We start from the raw sequence: 24,880 nt of genomic DNA on the forward strand, positions 1-24,880 counted from the left end.
TCCTGTTCACTCTGTTTTTAATTCTATCACATATATAAGGGCAGAGGAGAGAGAAAAGCATCATCTGAAACTGTACGAAGGAAGAGAACAGAGAGAGGAGAAAAACAGAGTACTCTGGAGCTCGTGGGAACGCGAATCTTCAAAGGATCTTCTTCTTCTTCTACCTCTCAACTTGTAATTTGGTGATTTCTTGTAATATGGAGAGCTAATCTCTAGGGTTGGGATAAATGTAATCGTCAAACTCCTATGTATTCCTCTTTGATTCATATATATATCATCCATTACTTTATGTCAGTGATTTTGTTCCTGTTCTTAATGCTTTGATAAACTGATCATTTATCTCTGATTGTGTGTTTAGAATTTGGTTGGAAAACGTTTTCTAAATCTAGACTTGGAACGAATCACCTATTAGTTTTGAGAGCCAGGGATGGTCTTGAAACTAGTAGTTGCAATAAGTTTTGATTCTTAATGCGGGGTATTTAACTGAATGAAGTGAGGAATCAATTGTTGAGTTAAATATCTTAGACGTTCTTAAGCCAAGGGATTGAGTCTGAATAAGTTTAGAGAACTCAATGGCAACGGGTAATGGAATCTTTAGAAAGAGTCAATAGGAATGCATAGGAGGGAGATTGATGAAATCGAATCCCAACTGTTTCTCATATTTGTTTCCATCAAATCAAATTACTCTGTGGTTTCTTTAATTTAAATTTAATCAATCATCCATTTCAACTGTGAACATGTGTAATTACCCAAGTTTTAAATTCAAAAGTATCAACTAGTATAGAAATCATAGATTACTTCACAAGTCCCTGAGGTTCGACAACCTTTAAATTATACTACAGAGACTTGGGTGCGCTTGCCTATAGAAAAGATTAACAACCGTTGTGTCCTTAGTATACTAGGGTTGCACTACTATTTAGTGATTTTGAGTATTTGTTTTTTAGTCAAACGAATGTTGCTTTGAGCCAACCTCATCTAAACAGCTGGACATATTTTATGTGAAATTATGAAAATTAAATGCACCTAATTATTTTTCTAATTTATGTGAAATTAGTCTTTTTTATTTATATATAAGTTTAGAGAGAGTATTTTGAAACCAAGAGTATAACTCATTTAGTCCTTATACATGTATAATCTATGCTATGTTTTATTCTTTATATATATATAAAAATAAAAATAAAAATTACTCATTTTAACTCGCACATGTATACTTTTTAATCAATTTTAATCCATATCATCCAAAACGGAAGGTACTTAAATAGATTAAAAAGTATACATATAAGAACTAAATCGAATTAAAAAGATAAAATCAAATAAATTTTTAAATACAAAGGCTAAAATATAAAAATTGTAGAGTAGACACTAAATAAGAAATCAAACATGTGTGCTAGTAGAATGGAAAGAATTGAGATAAATGCACGGAGAGTTAAGTTTTCTCTTCCACCTATTAAAATTATTATTTATCATTTTTATGAATATTAATATGTAATCCTTTATATGAAATAATACCTTCATTTCTCATAAAAAATTTAATAATAATTAAGAAAAATAAAATTAGTAATTTATTAAAATTAACTAATATAACTACTTATATTAATTTGTGTAATTTAATTAAAATAATTTTATAATAAGAACTGGAAAAAGTATTATTCAATTTGGATCTTCTTCTGCAATATTCTCTCTCCAGCCTCTCTCCTGCAACATTAATAGAAATTGAATATATCTAATGGCTCAAATTTAATCATTTAAAAAGTTACATTAGTTATAAGATTAAATTTGAGTCATTAGATATATCTAATGGCTATTAATATTGCACGAGAGAGGCTGGAGAGAGAATATTGCAAGAGAGGATCTAAATTCAGTATTATTATAATAATCTTTTCCTAGCAATAAAAAAGAACTAAAAATATTTATTGACAGTTGATTCTGCCAGTTTGCTAAGGGATAGCTATGAGATAAATGAGTGTGCAAACCAAGAGAGGGATGAGCTGCGAAAGTCATACGAGTAAATGTGGTGGTTAATTGCAAGGTCGGGCAAGAAATTAAATGCATCCTCACTATCGATGCATGTGTGAATCTTAAAATTCAGTCAAATTTTTATATACGAGGAAGTGGCATAGCTAGTTAGCAACTCCTACCATATATCTCTCTGTCAAGACACACTACTTTCCACAATTTGTGAAAAGCACATGTGCAAGATAAAACATTGGGTTCACATGGAGACGAAGAAGAAATGCAGAGCAGCAGTCCAACTCCAACTCCATGCAAAAGCGGTGTTGCTGATTATGATATTGATGATGGTGGCTTTACCTGTCATGAGTTGTCCACCCACAGACGGAAGGGGCTGCAAAGACTGCATAGTAAACCAGATGCAAAACGCTTGTCCATCCTGCTCCCCAATCCTACACTGCATGGCTCGCTGCTTGTGGGATGGCACTTCAAGGCCCGATTGCATCAACAAATGCGACTGCAACAACGGCTACCCTACACTCTCTGACTGCAAGAAATGCATGTCCAAGTGCAAGTGCAGCTGCATCAACTAGTACCTCGCCCACCAGCACTTTCATACTATGAGTTTGGATACAAGTTAGAAATGTTTTTGAAAGTTTTTTTACTTTAAAAAACACTATTTATTTTAAGTATAAAACTTCTCAAAAACACCTCTAAACTTGTATTCAAACAAGTTCTATCTAAGTTTTATCATCTTAATTAGTTTTTGTTCAACCACCATGTATAACTAGTATAAGCTGGTCCAAAAATAGATGGATCTACTACAACCGAGCGTGTGAATTAACTGGGTTATTTTATCTTAATCAACAATCTAAAGTTTGAGCCTAGATATGCAGTTACATAGTTCTGTCACTCCCGGTAGTTCTATCATACTCTACTAACTACTAAGATGTCTCTACTAAAATATATATTTGATTTCTGTTATAAAACATAAATAATGCATCTTGCACTTGTTTTGATTTTTCTCATTAATTCATGCTAATAATTTGAAATTTAACTGTTTTAATTATCACAATTCCTTTTAAAAAGAATTTGCATCTAAGAGAAACGATTTATTGTGACTGATCAACCCATATAGAAATATAATATCTAGTATCTCTACTTGCGATTGTAGCTCAATTGAGGTTCTAGATTAAGGAAGACTGACACTCAGTTGTGATAACAAAGTTTCAGTATTATCTATTATCTTAATTCTTTTGGGCCACATTCATTTCACTGCCATGTATTTACTATAGCTACCTAAAGCATAAAGTTTTTAAGGTAGGTAACTAAAGAGATTATATTATACATTATACAATTACAACAGAGGTTATATGCGATGTGAACATATAAGAGGTGAATCAGGGTTGACGGAGAAACCTTTGTAGGCAGCGAAAGCCGAGATTTTGGGCGCAAAAGGTTTCCATTTCATCGCCGCCTCTCTCCCGACAAATAGTCTCCTCCATGTCGGCAATGACTTCGTCCCAATTGTTCATGGGCCACCAACTGGATTCGTCAATTTGGGCTTCGGAGACAGAGTCCAGTATTTCCTGAAGGCCCACGATCCGACGGGTGACTTTCCTTCTGGCGTCTCTGAGCGTAGGATCAATCCCGGGCACGGAATCGAGCTTGAGCAGCAGGGCCATGAGCGCCTCGTTCATTCTCAGCTTCTCCAGGTGGTTAGTGCGGACGGCGTCCACCGTGTCCTGCCGCTGGATCAGGCGCTGCAGCTCATCCGCCTCGGAGTCGACGGCGGCGATTTTCCGGTAGAGGGAGCGGATCCGGTGGGCGCGGTAGGCGGATTGGATGGTGGCGGCGGCGGTGGAAGGGGGCTTCATGGCATTGCGCACAGTGATGAGTTAGGAAATGAACAAGTTGAATGATGTTGGCGCGTACGTGTTGTGAATGTGATAAGTGATAAGCTTCGGTTTCATGCGGGACCCCCACTTGCTTTTCTCCTCCTACCTTCCTTTCTTTCTCCAGATTCACCTTCAAATTCAAATCCTCTCATAACATAATTTATCAATTTAGTAAAACTGCCTCCGATTATGGTCTATAAATAAATTATTTAAATACGACCAAACATGTTTAGGGTTTAAGGTTTAAAACCCTAAACATGTTTAAAACCCTAAACCCTAAACCAAACATGTCCTTCCTTCTCTCTTGTTTTTTTCAATGTCTTAACTCTAAAAGTTTTAGTTGTTATGAAAACTGTTGAAGTAAAATTTCAAATCAATAAATCACATAAAGGATTATATTTAAGTTTTGATTTTCTTTTCATAACTCTCAAATCTTTACTTAACCATGTCACGCTTATATTATATCAGAGCAAATTGTGTATGGAAATTAAAATTGGACGGTCCATTTTCTTTTTTTAAACATTAATATTACACCTCAAAAATCGGAAACGTAGATATAACAAGTCCAGTATGGCATAGGATGTAATTGGGCTGGATTTAGCCTATCCACTTGACTTCCGACAAAAATTTAATAGGTTGAATTAAGTTGAGTTTATGTATTTTTTTTAAAGATATAAATTATTTAATATTTTATTATAAATATAATATTATTAATTAGTAAATAATGATACAATTAAATTTTAAAATAAATTTATTTATTTAGTATATTGTTATAAATTCAAATAATTAACATTAATATAAAATAAAATTTAAAATAAATATTATTGTGATATTCTCAACTTAAAATACAATATATGTTACTAAAGATAAAGAAAAAAAAAAGTGACAAAATATTGATTTGATCAAATAATCATCCTATTTTTTATTTATTATATAGTTTAAACACATGCATTATATTTCTTAAATTTATAATATACAATGATTTTTTAAAAAAATATACTTACTTCTATCCATTTGTAACAACATATGCATAATTAAATTTAGTTATCTAACCTACAAAATAACACAAAATTAATTAAAAACAAATAAATAAACAAAAAATTATAAACAAAAAAATTTAACTTACAAGAATAAGGGAAGAAGGAGATTGAGAATGAGAGAGGAGGGTAAAAATGAATTTAAAGAGGAGAGAGGGGAAGGAGAACGACAAGTAGGACACGCGGACAAGGAGAAGAAACAACACATGAACAAAGTAAAGATCTTCATGCGCGATCTAAAAGGCAAGCAAATGCAAGGGTTCCCCTATGTCACGTCGATCAAAGGCTGACGCGGATGTGACAAGTGCGACAGAACGTCAAAAAACAGATGAAGTAGGAGGTCGTGCGCCATCCATTCACGTTTCATCCGTTTACAAAACGTTTGTCCCCTTTATCATTTAACAATTCTGCCATGTGATAGAAATCACCTTAAACGATAAATTGTTTTTTTTAATAATTTATTTGGACCAAAAAATCACAGGCAAATGGTTCCATAGAATTTTAAAATCTTATTTACACGTCATTTTCTTTAAAATATCATTAATTATATATATAATAACATATTGACGGCATTAATTTTATTTTAGTAACTATAAAATAACCATCTAATTTTTATGTTGACATACTACGATACACATTTTTAAGAAGTGGAATGTTTTATTGATTTTTCTTCACCCATCCACTTGAATTCGTGGCTACTTACATAAATAAATATGACTAATTTTATTTCTAAAATGATCAAATAAATAAATGTAATTATATATGTTCTTATCGAAAATCTGCTGTAGAGCTGATCCGCCAGGTAAGATCGGTGAGCCTCCTTCACTAGTACGCTGGTGCTCTAAGATGGGGGTGGTACCTGCAAAAGAGACTCTGATGCTAAAGTTAGTGTTTGTGGGAGTACGAATCTAGTATATGTAATGCACGTACCTTAGTGTGAGTTAGGGTTGTTTTGGGCCTTGGGCCTGAGATGAGACATGATAAGATTAGATAAGGGATCTCGTCCGGGGCGGGATCCCTTGAGATCGGTTATGATTTGCTATAATGCCGAGCTGACGTCGCGTAGCGCGTGCCCGAGGTCATCTCGTGCTGCGATGCCGAGCTTTCAAGCTCGGAGCTCGGTTGCGCCGTACGGACAGTACACTAACACCCCGAGCTCCGAAGATCGTAGGTCGAGGAGTTAAGACCGAGCTCGTTGGGGAAAGTGACCTTTCATATGCGCTGGCCTGTCAAGGTGTCGTGTATCGTAACTGTCATTTCCGAAAACGTGCAAGTGGCGCGTTAATGAAGGTGACGGTTATGTACTGAGGGTTTGCATTTGTCATGATGATTTTCCATTAATGTGCCGTCAGACGTGTCCCTAGGCTAACACGTGGCGCAACCGTTTTGAATTTGGGGAAAACCTTTTCTCTCCCTCGCGCCTCTTCCTCTTTTCACTTTATCCTTTTTTCGCTTTTCGTCTCCATTTTCACAGTTCCTTTTCGAGTCTTCTTGCTCCTCTTGATGGCTGGTGGTCGTGGTGTCGGTTCTTCTGCGTCTGCCAGGGGTAAGGCGCACGATAAGGCAGTGGCTACCGGGAGGGGCGCCGCCGAGAGGAAAGACCCGCCTCGCCCAAGGACCTGGAGCCGGGTGTTCCTGGTTACGACTGGGTTAAGCGCGAAATGGGGGGGTCCGAAGTGTGTTCAGGTCGCGTCTGGAGGTCAGTGCGGTTTGGGAGACGCACCGAATTTGCGACCCCTCCATTTCCCGGATGATTTAGCTCAAGCCCTGTCTGGCCGGCGAGGGTGTGTTCATGGGGAAGTCTACCGACCCCCCCCCCCCATTTCTATGTCTACCAGTGTTTTTTCAGGGACCTGGGCGTTTGTCTTCCTTGCACTCAGTTTGAGTGTGATTTCTTGAACTACATCAACGCGGCCCCTTGCCAACTGCACCCTAATAGCTGGGTTTTTTTAAGGGCGTTTCAAATCTTGTGCGCGGTCCTAGGGATAGAGTTGTCCCTTCGCGTTTTCCTTCACTTCTACCAGCTGAAGCTGGGTGTTCCGCCTTACGGCATTCTTTCCTTGAGCGGGAGTAAAGAAGGGGGTTTATTCATTCTTTACTCCCAGTCTTATAAAAATTTCAAAACTGAGTTCTTCTGGGTTGCCCTCGTGGACATTGACCCTTTAGAGGATGGGGGTTTGTACTTCGGTGGACTGTCGAAGTTCCCATTCTACTGGGTCCCCAAACAGTCTAGGTTTCACGGGGTGGACCCATTGGAGTTGACGGCTTTGAAGGCTGTCGTCGTCAAGAATCTCTCAGCACTTCCTCGCCCGTTGGATTGCAAGTCGATCTTGTCGCTTGCAAACTCGGCGCATAGGAAGAGGGACCTGGAAGTTGAGTATCTTGCATTTTGGTAGTTTGTTGAGGTTTGTGCAATTCTTCTTTGCTGATGTGCCCTTTTTGCTGTCTGTAGGTCTTATAGGGAAAGACTTGTGGCTTGAGCTGAAGCACCGCTTCAACGTGATCGAGCTCGAGGTCACCGAGCCTCCAGAAGAGGAGACTTCCCCTCTTAAGGTCAACCGGAAAAGGAAGAGGGGCGGGAGAGAGGTCGGGGGGACTTGTGCCCCTCGTGAAATAGGGGAGGTTGCCTCCCAGGCTGCCGAAGTCGGGGCAGCGGATCTTGCTGGGGGTCCGCCATCGGAGGGGGCCGCTGAAGAGGTGGCGTCGGCTGCTGAGCCTGTAGCTCGGCCTGGCGAGGTGCTGTCCCAAGCTGCTGAGGGAGTTGCTCGGGCCGCCGTGGTGAGTACTTTTCCTTTCTTGGTCTTGTTTCTATTTTCTTCGTTTTATGTTGTTTTTCCACCTTTTGACTTGAGGTTGTTTTCTGTAAGCAGGGGGTACTGCCGAGGAAGTGGTCCCTGCTGCCAGGCGGGCCACCTCGACCGCCGTGGAAGTGACTCAGGGTGTTGCACCTGCCGCTCCGGTTGGCGAGGTAAGCCGTTAGCCCTTCTGTGGTATTGACGTTTCGCCCTTCTGTTTACTTTTTGTCCTCAGAAGAGTATCCTTGTTTCTTGCAGGCGGGAAACGTCACCAGGGTTTCGGGTCCTCCGAGCTCAGGGGCGTCGGAAGGGGGCCCTACCATGGTGGTGCAGGGGGTACCTGCGTCTACTTCCGCCGAGGTTCGTAGGGAGGGACCGAGCTTCGGGCTCCCTACCTCTGGTCCAGTGCCGAGGCCGAAGCGGCCGTACCTAGCGTACCGCTATGCGCAGGAGGGCGCGCCCATGCGATTGGAGCACTTGAGTGCATCGGAGGAGGTCGACTCTCTGTGGAGCGCCACGGTGACTCCGAAGAAGTTTTTCCCCAAGGGGTCACTAAGCACGACTGATCAGGCGATGATCGAGTCGGCCGGGCCGGTGGGGAGTTTCGATGCTGCCCAGGTCTTCCTGCAGAGAGGCATGACCATTGTGGATTATTGGAAACACAAGTGGTCGAGGCAGCAGGAGGACATGGCAAAGCTGAGGAGCCTTGTTCAGCCTCTGAAGGATGAAAATAAAGTCCTGAAGAAGGAGAACGGGGTTCTGAATGCTGCCCTCGGCGAAGCAAAGATGCAGGGGGCCGAGCTCCGGGCGGCGAGGGGGGGCCTCGCCAGGGCCCAGAAGTCATTGGAAATCGTCGTGCGCTTCAACGAAGACTATGCTTCTCGGGTGAGTGAACTGCAGGGGCTTGTTACCTCATCCCGGGGCGAGGTGATGTCTTCTCGGGAGCGGGTTCGCTCTTTGGAAGATGAAGTCGCATTTTTTAAGAGCAAACTAGTGTCGGTAACCGAGGAGCGTCTCCGTGATGAGGTCATTATTGGGAGCAAAGAGGAGGAGATTGTTGCCTAGAGAGTAGACCTTTCATCGCTGGAGGCCGAGAAGGCGGCGTTGGAGAGAAGACTTGAGGAGGTCGAGCGCTCCATCGTGGTGGAGCATAAGAGGGGCTTTCTCAAGGCTGCCCGCCAGGTGAGGCTCCTTGCGCCAGGGTTTGACTTCTCCGACATGCACGTGGAGAAGGTCGTTCGCTTTGGGAAGCTGGTCAAGGAGGACGACTTCGAGGATAGCTCCAGCGAAAATGCCTCTGTGTAGGCCAATTTCGTAATAGCCTAGTTTAATTTTCTATTTTGGATTCAAGTGTTGAATTCTGGGAACTTTGCTGGTATATGCATATATATATATATATATATATATATCTTTTCTTTTATGTGTTTGCACTTGGTTTTTGCTTTGTGCGCGTTTTGAGGTATACGTTCGGTGTCTGTTTTGTGTTTTTATAGATCCGAGCTGGTCATGTTGGGATTAGACCTCGACCTCGGTTTTTCGTAAAGGAATCTTTTGGGAGGTTCGAATTTGGCTTGAGGTTTGGATTCGGTCTCGAATTAAAGCAAGGTGAGTTATACGAACGTTCGGATTCGACCTTGTATTTTCGTGAAGGTTCAAACTTGACCTTAATAAACCGAGGTTCGGACTCGACCTTAGATTTTCGTGAAGGTTCAAACTTGACCTTAATAAACCGAGGTTCGGACTCGACCTTAGATTTTCGTGAAGGTTCAAACTTGACCTTAATAAACCGAGGTTCGGACTCGACCTTAGATTTTCGTGAAGGTTCAAACTTGACCTTAATAAACCGAGGTTCGGACTCGACCTTAGATTTTCGTGAAGGTTCAAACTTGACCTTAATAAACCGAGGTTCGGACTCGACCTTAGATTTTCGTGAAGGTTCAAACTTGACCTTAATAAATCGAGGTTCGGACTCGACCTTAGATTTTCGTGAAGGTTCAAACTTGACCTTAATAAACCGAGGTTCGGACTCGACCTTAGATTTTCGTGAAGGTTCAAACTTGACCTTAATAAACCGAGGTTTGGACTCGACCTTAGATTTTCGTGAAGGTTCAAACTTGACCTTAATAAACCGAGGTTCGGACTCGACCTTCATTTGAGGTTAGACGTAAAATGATGCGAAAAAGATGTAAGTTGAATGGAATGAGTCATTTTATTGATTATGTAAATGTGCCTCGTTAAAAACCCTCTCAGCCAAAACCCATCTTTCTGTTTTTTGGGACAAAAGACTGAGGTGAGAAAAGAGTGCACAGCTCATTCATACAAAGTTCAACTAAAATAAAACTTGAGATGCGTAGCATTCCAAGTTTGCGGTATAGGTTTTCCGCTGAGTTCTTCCAGTCTATATGCTCCATTTTCCAAGTCTTCTGTAACTCGGAAGGGGCCACCCCAAGTGGGTGCGAGTTTCCCATCTGACGTGTCCTTTCTTGCTTCGCCTAGTAATCGCCATACCAAGTCACCTATTCAGAACGAGCGAGGTTTTACTCGGGTGTTGTATCTTCGGGAAGTAATCGCCATACTAAGCTCGTCCACTAATTCGAGGTTAGCCGCCAGTTCTTGGGCATTATGTTCGCCGTTGAAGACTTGGCGTTTGTGGGATTTTTTGCCTACTTTTCTACTGGGATCATTGCGTCTGCTTCGTAGGTCAGCCTGTAAGGCGTCTCTTGTGTGGTGAATTCGTCGAAGGATGAGATCTGGTGGGACATAGTGTGAAAGTACCGCTGCAGCATAGTGTCCTTCGCCTGGTACGTCCCACTGAGCTGCTCCACCATGAGTTTCGAGTCACTGTTGCAACTCACTCTTCGAGCTCCGAGGTCGCGAGCTAGCCTCAGTCCTGCGAGAAGTGCCTCGTATTCCGCCTGGTTATTGGTAGAGCTGTCAAAATGGGCCGTGGCCCGTGGGCCAACCTGGCCCACCTTGAAAACGGGCCGGGCCGGGCCAAAATAAATAACAGTTTTACGATAAGTGGGTAAATTTAAACCCGGCCCACTTTGACCCGGCCCACTTGGGCTGAACCCGTGGTGGGCCGGGCAGCCCACCAGCCCACTTGATTTTTTTATTGCAACAGTGTTAAGTCTCAATTTTACCTCTTTTTGGATGAGACTTATTGAACAAATTTCACTCATCCTTTGAACCATTGCAATGTAATTGTTCTCTTTTTGGTTCATTTTGTGTGCAGATATAACTAACCCAAATTTAGCTAACAATACCTTAATACACCTCATTTTTTGTGCAGGTATTGAGCTAGGGACTTGAGGATTGAAGATCCATGGAATTGGAAACTAAAAGGAGCTAAGGAGCAGAGAAGAGGTTATGCGCCGGGCTCAAGGTGATCCGCGCCGGGCGAGCAAACCAGAGCATCTCACCTCTGGAAGCTATTGAGCCGGGCGCAATATGAATTGCGCCGGGCGTGTCCTGAAGACAGAGGGCATTTGGAAGGCCATGCGCCGGGCGCGAAGACTTATGCGCCGGGCGCATGAACCCTAATCTGTCTCCCCAAGCTCGTATTTGAAGCCATTTTCGGGGGAGAAACCTCCATTCTCACATTGGGCGTCTCCAGGAGCTGCGGAAGGGATTCCCAGGGCTTGGGATCGTCCGTGTGCGGATCTTTCCTTCGGTTCTTCATCCTCCTTTCATCTCTATTTTGTATTTGCCCTCTTTGTTGAGTGGTTTCACCCATTTTGTGGGGTTAGATGTAACCAACGTACTCTATTGTAATCTTTACGGTTTTAATGATATATATATATGTTGTTTTATTCTTTGTTGTGTTTGTTTCTATTCTTAATGCTTGCTTTGGATTGATCACCCTTTGCATGATTTAAGGTTCCATGGGTATTGGAAAATAACCTTTGAAACTAGTTCTGAAACATATGCCTAGTGGTGATTGTATCTAGGGATAGAGCTTGACCCATTAGTAGTCTTAAACCCTAGCCCGTAATGCGGGTGTAGATATTGGGTACTCAAGGGATTGATATTCAATATCCGCACCTAGGCTCTTTCTCTAAGGGATTAGGTTTGAGTAAACTTATGGGTTGACTAAGCAATGAATTCAACAAGAGATTAAGGATACATTAGTGTTACGTTTGGTGAAATCTGACCCCCACAACCTCACAATACCACAATACCATTCCTGACCTTTTCCACTCACAAAACAATATTTATTTACAGCTTTCATTCCAATAGTCACAACTTTGCATTCACTGCACAAACTATGAAATTGGAATTATTCTTTAGTCACGAATAGTCAATAAATGCTTATATTACCTTCTAATCCCTGTGGATACGATATTTTTACTACTTGAACGGCCGGTATACTTGCCGTGTTTGAGACCGTTGATAGAATTAAACGAATTTATAAATATTAACAAAAGTGTTTCAACGGAAATCTCAACAAACAGCTAACCCAATAATAGGAACAGACAGCAATAAAGTAGAACTGGAAACACTAAGTCTAAAGTCAAAATTATAAAACAAAAACAGTCAAAATTGAAAAGAAAACCCTATTCTAGCAAGGAAACGAAACGGACCACGCCGCACTTCATGTCTTCACTGCTTCAGCTTCACTACTTCATCTTGACAAAGGTTTCGGCTCATGAAGGTGTCCCTCTGCAGGTGGCTTCAACTTCACGAAGGTGCCCCTCTACGACTACACTACAGGTTCCGCTTCAATCTTCATATCCCAATTTTCCGCTTACCTTTTAGACCATATATGCGGATAAAGAAATATAAGGAAAGGTGCTAAATGCTAATAAAGAAATATGCGGATAAAGAAATATAGGATAAGGAAAGGTGCTAAATGCTAATGTTACAGGGTTTTCAATGCTACGGGATAAGGAAAGGTGCTAAATGCTATTTCGAAATTTTCGGTGAAAAAGGAAGAATATTTAAATTTTTTTTTTAATTTTTTGGTGGGTTGGTGGGCTGGCCCGTTTGACCCACCAACCCGTGGTGGGCCGGGCCGGGCCATAAAAATTCTGACAAAATAAAAAGTGGGCCGGGTTGGGTTGGCCCGTTTTTAAGGTGGGCTAAAGTGGGCCGGCCCACATGGGCCAGCCCACATGGGCCGGGCTGGCCCGTTTTGACAGCTCTAGTTATTGGTCACCTTGAAGCCAAACTTGAGGGATTGCTCCAAGGTGACTTGGTTTGGCACTTCCAGAATGATACCTGCACCACCACCTTTAGAGTTGGAGGACCCGTCAACATGCAAAGTCCATACCTGGGGTTCCTCGGCTACGAAGTCGGCTAAGCATTGGGCCTTCAGGGGTCCGCGACTTTCGTACTTGATGCCGAACTCGGATAGTTCTACTGACCAGGCGATCATGCATCCGGCGAGCTCAGGCTTTCGCAGGATTTGCTTGATGGGATAGTCAATTTTAACTACCACCTGGTGGCTCTGGAAGTAGGGTCGGAGCCGCCGGGCTGCGGTGACAAGCGCCAAAGCCAGCTTCTCGATCATTTGGTATCTCCTCTCCACGTCTTGGAGGACTCGGCTGATCAAGTAGATAGGTGTCTGTACCTTTTGGTGCTCTTGTACGATAACTGCGCTGATGGCGTTATCTGCTACTGCCAAGTAGAGGAGGAGGTCGGTGTTGTGATCCGGCCTCTGTAGGATCGGTGGAGTTGTGAGGAAGATTTTGAAGCTTTGGAAAGCTTCTTCACACTGACCTGTCCACAGGAAATCTTTTGGCTTTTTTAGCAGAGTGAAGATTGGTCCCGCCTTCTCCGCGAGTTTGGGAATGAAGCGGGACAGTGAGACTAACCGTCCGGCCAGGCGTTAGACCTCTTTCACCATTTGTGGGCTTTGCATCTGGATGATGGCTTTGCACTTCTCGGGGTTGGCCTCGATTCCTCTGCTGGTAATCATGAAGCCGAGGAACTTTCCTCCCTGGACACCAAAGACACATTTCTCCGGGTTGAGGCGCATGTTATGCTTCCTGACCTGGGCGAATACTTTGGCGAGATCGGCAGCGTGGTCTGTCGCCGAGGTGGTTTTGACTACCATGTTGTCGACGTAAACTTCCATGTTTCTCCCGATCTGTTGATGGAAGACCTTATCCATCAGCCGTTGGTAGGTTGCCCCCGCATTTTTTAGGCCGAAGGGCATCACCCGATAGCAGTAGTTGGCGTGGTCGGTGATGAAGGACGTGTGCACTTCATCAGGTGGGTACATCATTATCTGGTTGTACCCAGAGTAGGCGTCGAGGAAACTGAGGAGGGCGTGTCCGGAGGCTCCGTCGACTAACCTGTCAATGCTCGGCAAAGGGTATGAGTCCTTGGGGCATGCTTTGTTTAGGTCGGTATAGTCGATGCACATACGCCACTTCCCCGAGTTCTTCTTTACCAGGACCATGTTCGCCAGCCATGTGGTGTATCTGACTTCACGGATGAAGCCTGCGTTGAGCAATTTCTGTGTTTCGGCGACGATGGCCTCCCGTCTTTCGCCGCCGACCTTCCTCTTCCTCTGGGCGATTGGTTTTGCCTCCTTGTGTATTGCTAGCCTGTGGCAGATGAAATCGGCGTCTATGCTTGGCATGTCAGCGCTAGACCAGGCGAAGAGGTCGGCATTCTTGAGGATTTCCGCTTCAAGTTGCTGCCGCAACTCCGGAGTCAACTGTCTGCTGATCTTCGTGGTTTGCCCGAGGAGTTTCCCGACCTGAAAGTCGTCGAGTTCGTCAACGGGGCTAGGTCGCTCGTCATGAGCGTCGGATCTTGGATCGAGGTAGGTGATTTCTTCGTGGTTGGTGTGAGCCACGGTGGTAAGGTTGCTCTTGCACTGTTCACCGAGTGAGGTGATTTTCAGGCTTTCGGTGTAGCATTGTCGTGCCATCTTCTGATTTGCTTTGACGGAGATAATCTTCCCATCATGCCCAGGGAATTTCATGGTGAGGTGTGGGGTGGACACCACCGCTCCGAGTTGATTCAAGGTTGGCCTGCCGATGATGATGTTATAGGAGGCGTCGACTTCCACGAGGAGGTATCGAACCATGACCCGCCTTGAATCCGGAGGTGCTCCAAAAGTCGTCAGTAGGTCCACGTACCCCCGAGTGTGAACGCTCCTTCCTGCAAAACCGACTAGGGGTTCTGTGTGAGGTTGTATGAGAGAGTGAGGGACGTCTAACCTGAGGAACGTTGGCCAATATAGGATGTCGGTCGAGCTCCCTTGGTCGACCAGGGTCTTGCGAACCTCCCAATTGCTAATGCCACGGCGATAACCATGGGATCATCCTGGTTGGGGTTGACCCCGGTATAGTCATCGTCGGTGAAAGTGATCGTCGGCGAGCTCTGGTGCGAAGTAGAGGTGGTGAATTGTACGCGATTAACGTTGCGTAGGTGTTTTTTCCGGGCCGAGCTGCTGGCTCCCCCTCCTGCGAAACCTCCTGCAATTGTGCTGATCATTCCCTGTGGGGGAGTTGATCCTGCTTCCTGGTTTACCTCGGCTTGCACTGCTCTGCCGGGGTTGGGTTGAGAGCCGGAGGGATGATCAGAGTGTTGCCGCTGGGGTTGAGCGCGAATCCTCTTGTTTTCCGCGCGTAGAGCTGCTAGGTCAGCCTCATTAGCGGTCCGTATTGAGGCTAGATCAGTGTCGTGCTGGGTACGCATGCTTTGCAGATCGGCGGCGTGTTGCTGCCGCATCTGTTCGACCTGATCGATTAGTCTCCTCAATGCTGCTTCGTTATCCATGGTAGTTGAGTGGTTTGCGTTGTCTGTCGTGCGTCTACTATGGCTTCTGGTGAAAACCATAGGCGTGGCCGATAAGAGCTGTCTTGTTCGGCCCCACGGTGGGCGCCAAATGTTCTTACCGGAAATCTGTTGTAGAGCTGATCCGCCAGGTAAGATCGGTGAGCCTCCTTCACTAGTACGCTGGTGCTCCAAGATGGGGGTGGTACCTGCAAAAGAGACTCCGATGCTAAAGTTAGTGTTTGTGGGAGTACGAATCTAGTATATGTAATGCACGTACCTTAGTGTGAGTTAGGGTTGTTTTGGACCTTGGGCCTGAGATGAGACATGATAAGATTAGATAAGGAATCTCGTCCGGGGTGGGATCCTTTGAGATCGGTTATGATCTGCTATAATGTCGAGCTGACGTCGCGTAGCGCGTGCCCGAGGTCATCTCGTGCTGCGATGCCGAGCTTTCGAGCTCAGAGCTCAGCTGCACCGTACGAACAGTACAATATATAATTATGAAGTTATTCAAATAATGCAAGTCATTCAAACATCTAATAATGATTAACTTTGTCTAGGGAATAATGTCATTAAATTATTAACCATTACACATGCTTAATTGTATATAAAAATATGATTTTTACTAATTAATATATATATATATATATATATATATGAATATGATTAAGTTTATTTCACGTGTTTAAAAAAATAAAATAAGCATGATTGTAGACAATATAAGATTATTGATATTATTTAATGAAAGTTATAAAAAAAGTATGTATTACAATTTTCTTGGCACTTATAAAGCGATGATCATTCATGATATATTATTCTCTTACCTATTCAGACTCTTAAAGAATTTAAAGGATCAATTTCAAAAAAAAAATTAACGATGATTTTATATTAAGAACTGTTATAATACCCACAATAATTGAAGAGTTTTGATATTTTAAATTATATTAACAAATAAATTTAAAAGAAATAAATTCAAAATAACATAAATTTTAGATTAAAAATTTATAGAAGAAGAATCAATCAAAAAGACTAATTAAAAAAAATAATCAAAAAGTCAATTTTTATAACAAATTTTATTTATGTAATACAATTAAAAAATTAAAAACAAAAAGTATAATAACATTATAAAAATATTAAAATAAGAAAAAAAATAATAAATAATACAACTGAAAAACTAATTTATACTATAAATTCAAAAAATTAACACAAAAAAAACTAAAACGTTTTAACAAAATATTAATATTAAACTATTTAATTATAATAGATGTTATATTAAGATAAAATTTTAAAAATATAAAAATAATATAAAAATATAGAAAATTTTATAAAGATAAACTATTAATAATATTAAATTAAAATAAAAATAATACAAGTAATTACAATTAAAAAAAAAAATTGGTACAGTAGAATTTTCCTTTTATATTAGGACGCGCTCGTATCATAAGCAGCAATAATAAGTTATAATAACTAATCACGTGAAATATTACCCAAGAGAACGTCTAGTTGGTAGGTGGGAGTATTGAATGTTGGATCCACAGTACAACACATAAAAGAAAAATACGATCCTTTCCTGACAAAAGCTAGCTTTACTAAAGTCAAAGATACTTTATTAAACGGCGAGTAAATTACACACGAGAAAATAACAATTAAGTGGAAAGAAGCCTGGTCCCTGATTGCACAACTCTTCCCACCACAATTGGAGAAGACTATGGAACAACACTGCCCCTAGGGAGCCGCTGGAACAATCTTGCCCCAGCAGTTACCAAACCCAATAGTGTAACCATTTCCCTGCAAAACATAAATTTTACATCTTCTAATAAATATTCAAGTTTTAAAATTAATAATTATGCCATCATAAAATAAAAGCTTCAAATTAGAAAGATCAAGAACTGCTCCATGATAAATGTGTAGTGTATAATGGGATAATCAGGCATTTGAGAAAATAAATTAGCAGTAATTTTGTTGTAAGCACTGCAGAAGATTGAGCGTCAGCCTCTCCCAATGCCCATAGGCCCTAATCCTCTCACATATGACATCACCTCTCTCTCAACCTCCCCTCAGATTTATAGGCAATCTGCCTTAATTCTTCTCCATCTCAGCCAGTAAACTAACATACATAAAAAACTAACTCACTCTCCCACTAGCTAATATTAACAAACAAATATCAACAACCAACAGTATTAACAGATCGAACAAAACTTCCCCCCTAAAGTTGCATCTTCACCTTGTCCTCACCAAGGTTCTAGCTGTTTGCAGAAAAACAGTCAAGCCAACTCAACTGCTTTATTCCCAAAATAGCCACAAGCCCTTCTGGGTCAAACACAAACAACTCAAGGCCCTGTTTTCGAAGGCTTTTTTTTTTTTGCCATGGAATTGAGCGTTCATGTCTCTCTAAAGTCTAAACTACTAAGTACTAACCCGTTACAGGTGAAAATTATCAAAATCTTCCGATTTATCTACTGATATGGTTGAAAATTCTTATGCATTTTTAAACCCATCACAGTCCAACTTAGTAACTAAAACAGAGACATATTTCTCGAAGCTACCCAAAACTTTTGCCCGCACTACCAACTGCATAGCATCATCTAGTTCTGTTGCCTGGTTCAACAGTATTAGCCCAAAGTTCCTCTCTTCAATCTGTGGAGTCTGACCAACACCCATTGCCCAAAGGCCCCAATTCTCACAAATGACAAGATGATCTTTCTCTCAACCTCCCCTCAAATTTATGCACCAGCTGCCTTAATTATTCTCTATCTCAGCCCATCAAACTAACAGATATCAATAACCAACTAACTATCTCACTAGCTAATATTAACAACTAACAAATATTAACAAGTAACAGAAATTAAAAAAAAATTAACATAGTTCTAGGTCTGAAATTCATTTAATTTAAATAGTTAATAACTAGTGGGAAAATTGAAAAGCTATGAAATTTCTCATGAAAAATTGAAAAGATGACAGCACTTTCACAAAACAGGCACTGAAGATCTTAATTGATTGTAACCTTGCAATATCCAGTTAAGGTGACTTCATCTCCATCTTCAAGAAATTTCCGATTTGTCCCATTCACTGACAGTGTGTTTTGTCCATTCCATGTTAACTCTAGCAAGCATCCACGGGACTCTGGCTCCTACAGTGAAAAGCACACATTTTAACTGAAATTAGTTGACCAGTCGATAAGGAACAATTCTTTGAAAGTAAAAGAAAAAAATAGGGATCAAAAAGTTAGAATGCATAACAGGGCATAAAGTATGGAAATCTTACAGGACCACTAACTGTCCCAGTTCCAAGGATATCTCCTGGCCTAAGGTTGCAACCATTGATTGTATGGTGAGCAAGTTGTTGGGTTAATGTCCAATATCTACAAAGAGCAAGAATAAGTGAATATATATTATGGATAACTGTTTCAAAGTATTTAGTTTTTCTATTACGCATGGACAAGCAAACATCAAATAGAATGGAAATATATCATTGAACACAAATCAAATTATGTACAAAATAATACTAACAAGTTCCAGGTCATTCACTTCTTTCAAATCAATGATGCCATTGCAATTGCCTTCCAAAGCTATACACACACATATGTATATATAGATAGAGATGGCAAGGAATTGATTAAATAACTGAGTTATCACTTATCAATATTAGTTGAAGAGAAATTCCTTACAAGTGCTTTAGATTACTCCGTGTCACCACTCCTGAATCTTTGTGCCCAGCAGGTTTTACGTGAACCTTGCAGCAAGAAACAATTTTTGATTAAAATACAGTACACAAGGACCATGACGAAATATCATTAATACGAGATACAAGAGGAAGAAATACCAAGTACATGCATAAAGGTTCTCTAAAATACCTCTAGGGAAATATCGTAGTTTTTGGATACTTTTTCAGTCAAGTATGGAAGTGGAGGAGGATCCTGCATTCAGTGGATAGATTAATTAAAACATGGTGAATTTGAAGTTCAGACACGAACAACCAAATTATAAGCTCCTATAATGTCAAATTCCAAAGAAAGAAACCAGATACCTGTTTTGGGGCTTCAAAAGCAAAAGGTTCTAATGCTTCCAAGGTCACAATCCAAGGTGATATTGTTGTACCTATATAATTTTAGTTAGCACCATGAAGGAAGGTTAACTTTAATATAACAACTGTAAGGTGATGGTTTGTTTCTATCCAGAACAAATGGTACATGCAATTGCCAGATATACTGCACAACCCAGCTTTTTTCAATAGGACTTGAAAAATATTAAGTAATTGATTGAAAATCTTACCAAAACTCTTGCCAAGAAAGGGACCAAGAGGAATATATTCCCATGCCTGAATATCTCGAGCTGCCAAATACAAATCAGTAAAGCATAAATTGTTGGGCACATTAACATAAAATAAAAAGATATTGAATTGGAAAACTACCACTCCAGTCATTCATTAGAACAAGTCCAAAGATGTGATCTTCAGCATTGTTAATATCCACAGGCTTTCCCAATTCATTTCCAGGTCCAACAATAGTAGCCTGCAAGTAAACCAAGATTTTAATCTAAAATGAAAAGTTATCCAGTACCAAGATAACTCATTTAGAACAACAATACACAAAGAAGAAAATGAAACAATGTTTAATCCTGAATTTTATATTTTTAAAATAAAACTTTGCATATGCATTTTAGTGAGTAAAATGGCCATAGAAGATATGTGTAGACAACAAGCTAACCATTTCCAACTCAAAGTCTAGCTTTAATGAAGGGCCAAAGTAGGGTGTAGAGCTGCCAGCTGGATGAGCTTGACCTCTGAATAAATAAGCACAAAGCGGCAAAACATTGTGAGATAGAATGCAGAGCAAATAAATGAATAATGTCCACAAAGGGAGATAGAGTCAGGTGCAGTCATAAGATGTTCCTATTTGCATGACATGAAGATCGACACTAAAAGCCATATTCCTTCCACAGTAAAGAACTTATGCTAGAGACACAGGGATGCATTATAAAGCTTCCTACGTTAAGCAACCTAACATTGATGTAATATATCTCTATATGTTCATAAACATAAGACTTAAGACCTACAGAAAAGCATATAATTCAAAAAGCTACTTGAGCAAACAAACTCAAACAGAAAAATTTACAGTTAGCATCAAAACTTCTCACCTTGGCCGAACAATATCTGTTCCAGAAATAACAACAGAGGATGCTCGTCCATGGTAGGCAACAGGCAGCCGATACCTACGAAACAAGTTTAACCTTTTAATTCCAGGGAAAAAACATACTTAGTTGATTTGTAAAGCCTTTTAAATCAACACACCAGTTATCTAGAACAGGAGTCTCCGGCCCACGGAATATGAACCCACAATTTTTAGTATGATGCAGAGAACAAAAGAAATCGGTATAGTCCCCAACAGCAACAGGGAGAAGCAACTCCACACTACTCTGAAAATGCAAACTCCAAAATCATTGAAGTGTCAAACACAACACAACCATTTTAAAACAATAAATCAGGAATGCCCATGAACAATACCAATGGCACAAGTGCCTTCTGCCTCAAAACTGCGTTGTCCCTCAAAGTTGGTTCAGTTGCTGCATTAGAAACAACCCAAATGACATAAGAACCAGCCATTGCAGCTCATACACACTTTTAACATGCATGTACACTCTAATAAGAATTGCAGTGTAAAAACATAAAAGCAACAAAAAATAATAAACAATTAGGCATTGTTTGTTAACTGTTTTCAATAACTGTTTACTGTTCTTAAAAACAAATTTCTATTTTCTAAATTTGTTTATCTCCTCTGCGCATTATTTGAAAGTGTTAGTCTCATGAACATGTTTACAAAAATCTGTCCCCTGAGGCCTGAGCACTTGAAGAAATGAATGAAAAAACATCTCAATTGTTTTCCAGTTTTTAAAACAATTAGTTTGGAAAGAAATTTCAAAACTCAGCAGAATTTAGATGAGAAATTGATTGTCAGTGATGTAGAATTATTTATTGAAAAAAACAGTTTTTAAAACAAAACAAAAAATGAGAAGTGAATCAAACAAGCCCTTAAACAATTAAACAGAAACGAAACAGAAACGAAGTAAGGTTAAATAAGATGTACCTGATAAAAGCTTTTGAAGAGTGGCACGAGCTTCCTTCCAGGCTGGCCTTCCAAGGGATACAAAATTATTTAGATTCGGCTGTCACGGAAATAATTCAGTTAGACCAGAGGTTCCCATTTCCCATACCCAAAAAATACAATATTGCATGTTACACGAAAAGATGTAAGAGAGACAGGTATAGAGAGCGAGAGAGTAAAAGTGTTCAATGTTCATCCTAATAGTAAGGCACATTCTTCCCTTTCTTTGAGTTTCTCGGAGAAACGGAAAGATTGTGATAAGTCCTTAAATTACGACATCTAATCAAATGCCAAAAAAAAAGGTTGGAAGTTACCCAGATTGGATAGTTGGTAGAATGAGCGAAACGCAAATTGAAGTTACCTGGTGGAAGCAATCGGAGTTTTTGAGAAGAGGGCCATGGAAGAGACCAGCAGAAGCGATTTCGGAGAGGTCGAGGACGAAGTGGCCGATGGCGACGCCAGGGCGAGGAGGTGAAGTGGGTTGGGGCTTGAAGACACCGTAAGGAAGGTTCTGTATGGGGAAGTGAGAATCTGGGTGGACCTCAATGAATGATTGCAGCAGAGACATGGCGATGGTACTCTTCAAATCAAGCTCAAGTCAATGGCAGCAGCACCTTGCACGAGACACTGGACGAGGAAGAAGAAAAATGCAGTTTAGTACACGAGGTACAAGAGCGTGTTTTGTTTTATAGATACAACAAGATTACGAGATATAATTTATTTACGGGGAATACCTACTTCCGTCTTAAAATTCAGTGTTTCACCGTCAACATTACTTTTTAAGATACGATAAATTCTATGGTACCCATTTTATTTGAAAGGGTACCGGTACAGTTTTATATATTTTATATTTTTAATAATTTATTTAAATAGTATTTATGATATTTTATTTTTTCAGTTTTTAAATTATTTAGTTATTTTATTTTTATTTTATATATTCTAATTTATTTGTAATAATATTATTATATATTTAAATAGTTTAATTTTAATAATTTTTAAGTATATTTTTATCTTTTCATTTAAAATTTTTGAATTTCTATATTTTAATTTTAATAATTTTTTAAGTATATTTTTTTGTCTTTTTATCTTAAATTTTTGAATTTCTATATTATAATTTTAATAATTTTTTATTTCTACTATTTATTAATTTTTTTCTTTTTTTAATATTTTATAATATTATTTAAATCTTATAATTTTAATCTCTATAATTTTATCTTATTTTTTATTTTATAAGTATAATTTAGATTATTTATTTTATAATTAAATTAATTTTTTTTTAAATTTTTATGAGTTTACATAAAAAAAATATATTGAAATTCCTTGATCTTTGAGAGTATCGTAGCAACTCCCTTAAGATAATTACGATTTTACTAATAAAAATCAGCTGGTTATGATTTCATGACGTCATACCCTGTTTTTCTTACACTAATATAAATGGTCTTTATAAGTGATGTTTATTGTTTTATTAAATTATTAAATTTTTTAAACATGCATGCAACATCTTCATTGTCACCAATTTCTACAGCTAGATAAAAAACAGGATTCATACAATGCAAATATCTGCAAGTAATGCTGGAAACAATTTGGTTATGATGCAATTTCAACTTCACATGAATTTTTTTCTTCAAAGATTCAAAATCCAATCCACGATTTACACGAATTGTTTTCGTGTCACCTGTAAAAATACAACCTTGCTCGTTGTTAATTCTACTACCATTATAATATAATAAGCAAATGAAAGACATTTTCAAAATTAAAATAAAAATATGCAAAATCAATATACGAATATGATGATAATAAAGAGAAGAGTAGCAGAACTATAATAACAACACTCGAAGACTTATAGAATGCATAATGGTCGAAGCTAGCAACTCATTCATCTATATATAACAATTTTTTTGAATGATAAACGTTATCTCTGATGACGTTTTCATGGTCAAAGAAACACTCCCTGCTTGCTTGTTCAGAGAGAGACATTAGGTTCAGATAGGTTCAGAGATTCAGAGAGGGTAGGCATAGAGGGGATCAAACTAAAAACATCTGTAACAGTGACGTTTACAGTTGAGTCAAAAAGTTACACTGAAAACGTCACTACCGGTGACGTTTTTAGTTGTTTTTTCCCACGTGAATAGTTAAGTGAACAGTACAAACTCGCCACTCAGGTTGACGCTTTCCAAAATCGTCACTCCACTTGACGCTTTCTTCATCCTACGTGTCCAAAATTATTTATTTTGGTAAATAGTTTTTTTATTAATTTATTTTAGAAATTTTGTTTTTTTATTTATTTATTCTGGTTCTTAAGCTTATTATAAATCTCGCCTATATTTATTTATTTATTTATTTTAAAAGATAAAAAAGATTAGAAAGGTGGTTGTAATGAAAATTGAACCTAAATTCTCATACTTCTAACTACTCTAACCTTTTTCTACCTAATTACTAGACTAATCTTAGTAGTCAACTGTCACCTATATGATATGAATAAGTCAAAATTAAGAAAATTAAAAATACTAAAAATAAATTTCTAAAAAAATTATTTATCAAAATAAATAATTTGTACTACGCTGACATGTGAAAAACACTTTTGATTCTCATGAAAAATTACATAAAATGTTGGGACTTAAGCATTTTCTTAATCTTTTGATACATTTCATTGGGTGGTTGGGATAAATTAACAAAAAACGCCTCAGTCTCAATGTTTTTATTTTATTTTATTGGACCATCAAATATATGTTTCCTTCATTTATTGTTATTCATCTCTTGTTTCAATTTTTGTTGTGATAATTGTTTTTCAGGTTTATTTTGTTGTTTGAGGTTTTTGTTAGTAAATATTTTTTCATTTCTCTAATTTATATTATTTATTATTGATTGTTAGATTTTTTTTTCTAAATTTTGTTGTTCTTTTTTATAAATACCTTTTGTAGTGAAGTTGTTGCTTATATTTTCTTAATATAAATTTCTAATTTATTTTACATGTTGGTGTTAAGCAAATATCGTAAATTAATATTTTCTTATTTCTATTTTCTTCGAAGGTTAGTTTCAATATTTTAAAAAAAAATTTATTTATTTCACATTATTTGTTAAGTTATAGTTTAAATATTATGAATTGAATATTTGTGGTAGTGATTATTTTATTATATAATAATTTTTTTTGTGAAATATTGTATATTTAGTTATTCTTTAATGTGTAGAAATAAGAAAATGTTGATGATTTATTTATTTTATTAGTGAAATATTGTATATTTAAGTTTGTAGTTAATAATTCTTTTATGAAGTGTGATAGTTTTTTTTTCTTTCAAATTTTATGTTTTGCATTAAATGTATTTTCTTATATTGATTGGAGTTAATATTAGTTTTTAAAAAAAT

The 24,880-nt window shown here is 38.9% G+C and overlaps 2 protein-coding genes across 2 annotated transcripts; both read right to left on the reverse strand.

The window, feature by feature from the left end:
- Positions 1 to 2,000: 2,000 nt before the first annotated feature.
- BAG5 (BCL-2-associated athanogene 5) lies at positions 2,001 to 4,122 on the reverse strand. The gene is made up of 2 exons (XM_029272296.2): positions 3,370 to 4,122; positions 2,001 to 2,568 (listed from the first exon to the last, which is right to left on the reverse strand). Exons 1-2 carry the CDS (start codon positions 3,825 to 3,827, stop codon positions 2,439 to 2,441), a joined length of 588 nt encoding a protein of 195 aa, XP_029128129.1. The 5' UTR covers positions 3,828 to 4,122; the 3' UTR covers positions 2,001 to 2,438.
- A 12,736-nt stretch (positions 4,123 to 16,858) lies between these two features.
- Positions 16,859 to 22,196, reverse strand: LOC109804537 (fumarylacetoacetase). The gene is made up of 14 exons (XM_020366386.3): positions 21,879 to 22,196; positions 21,500 to 21,578; positions 20,920 to 20,978; positions 20,707 to 20,831; positions 20,553 to 20,627; positions 20,123 to 20,198; positions 19,828 to 19,927; positions 19,689 to 19,748; positions 19,444 to 19,514; positions 19,271 to 19,333; positions 19,085 to 19,149; positions 18,682 to 18,778; positions 18,422 to 18,547; positions 16,859 to 17,205 (listed from the first exon to the last, which is right to left on the reverse strand). Exons 1-14 carry the CDS (start codon positions 22,083 to 22,085, stop codon positions 17,143 to 17,145), a joined length of 1,266 nt encoding a protein of 421 aa, XP_020221975.1. The 5' UTR covers positions 22,086 to 22,196; the 3' UTR covers positions 16,859 to 17,142.
- Between the last annotated feature and the right edge of the window lie 2,684 nt (positions 22,197 to 24,880).

The sequence above is a fragment of the Cajanus cajan genome, chromosome 1, assembly GCF_000230855.2.
Source record: "Cajanus cajan strain Asha chromosome 1, NIPB_CcT2T_4, whole genome shotgun sequence".
NCBI classification, from domain to species: domain Eukaryota; kingdom Viridiplantae; phylum Streptophyta; class Magnoliopsida; order Fabales; family Fabaceae; genus Cajanus; species Cajanus cajan.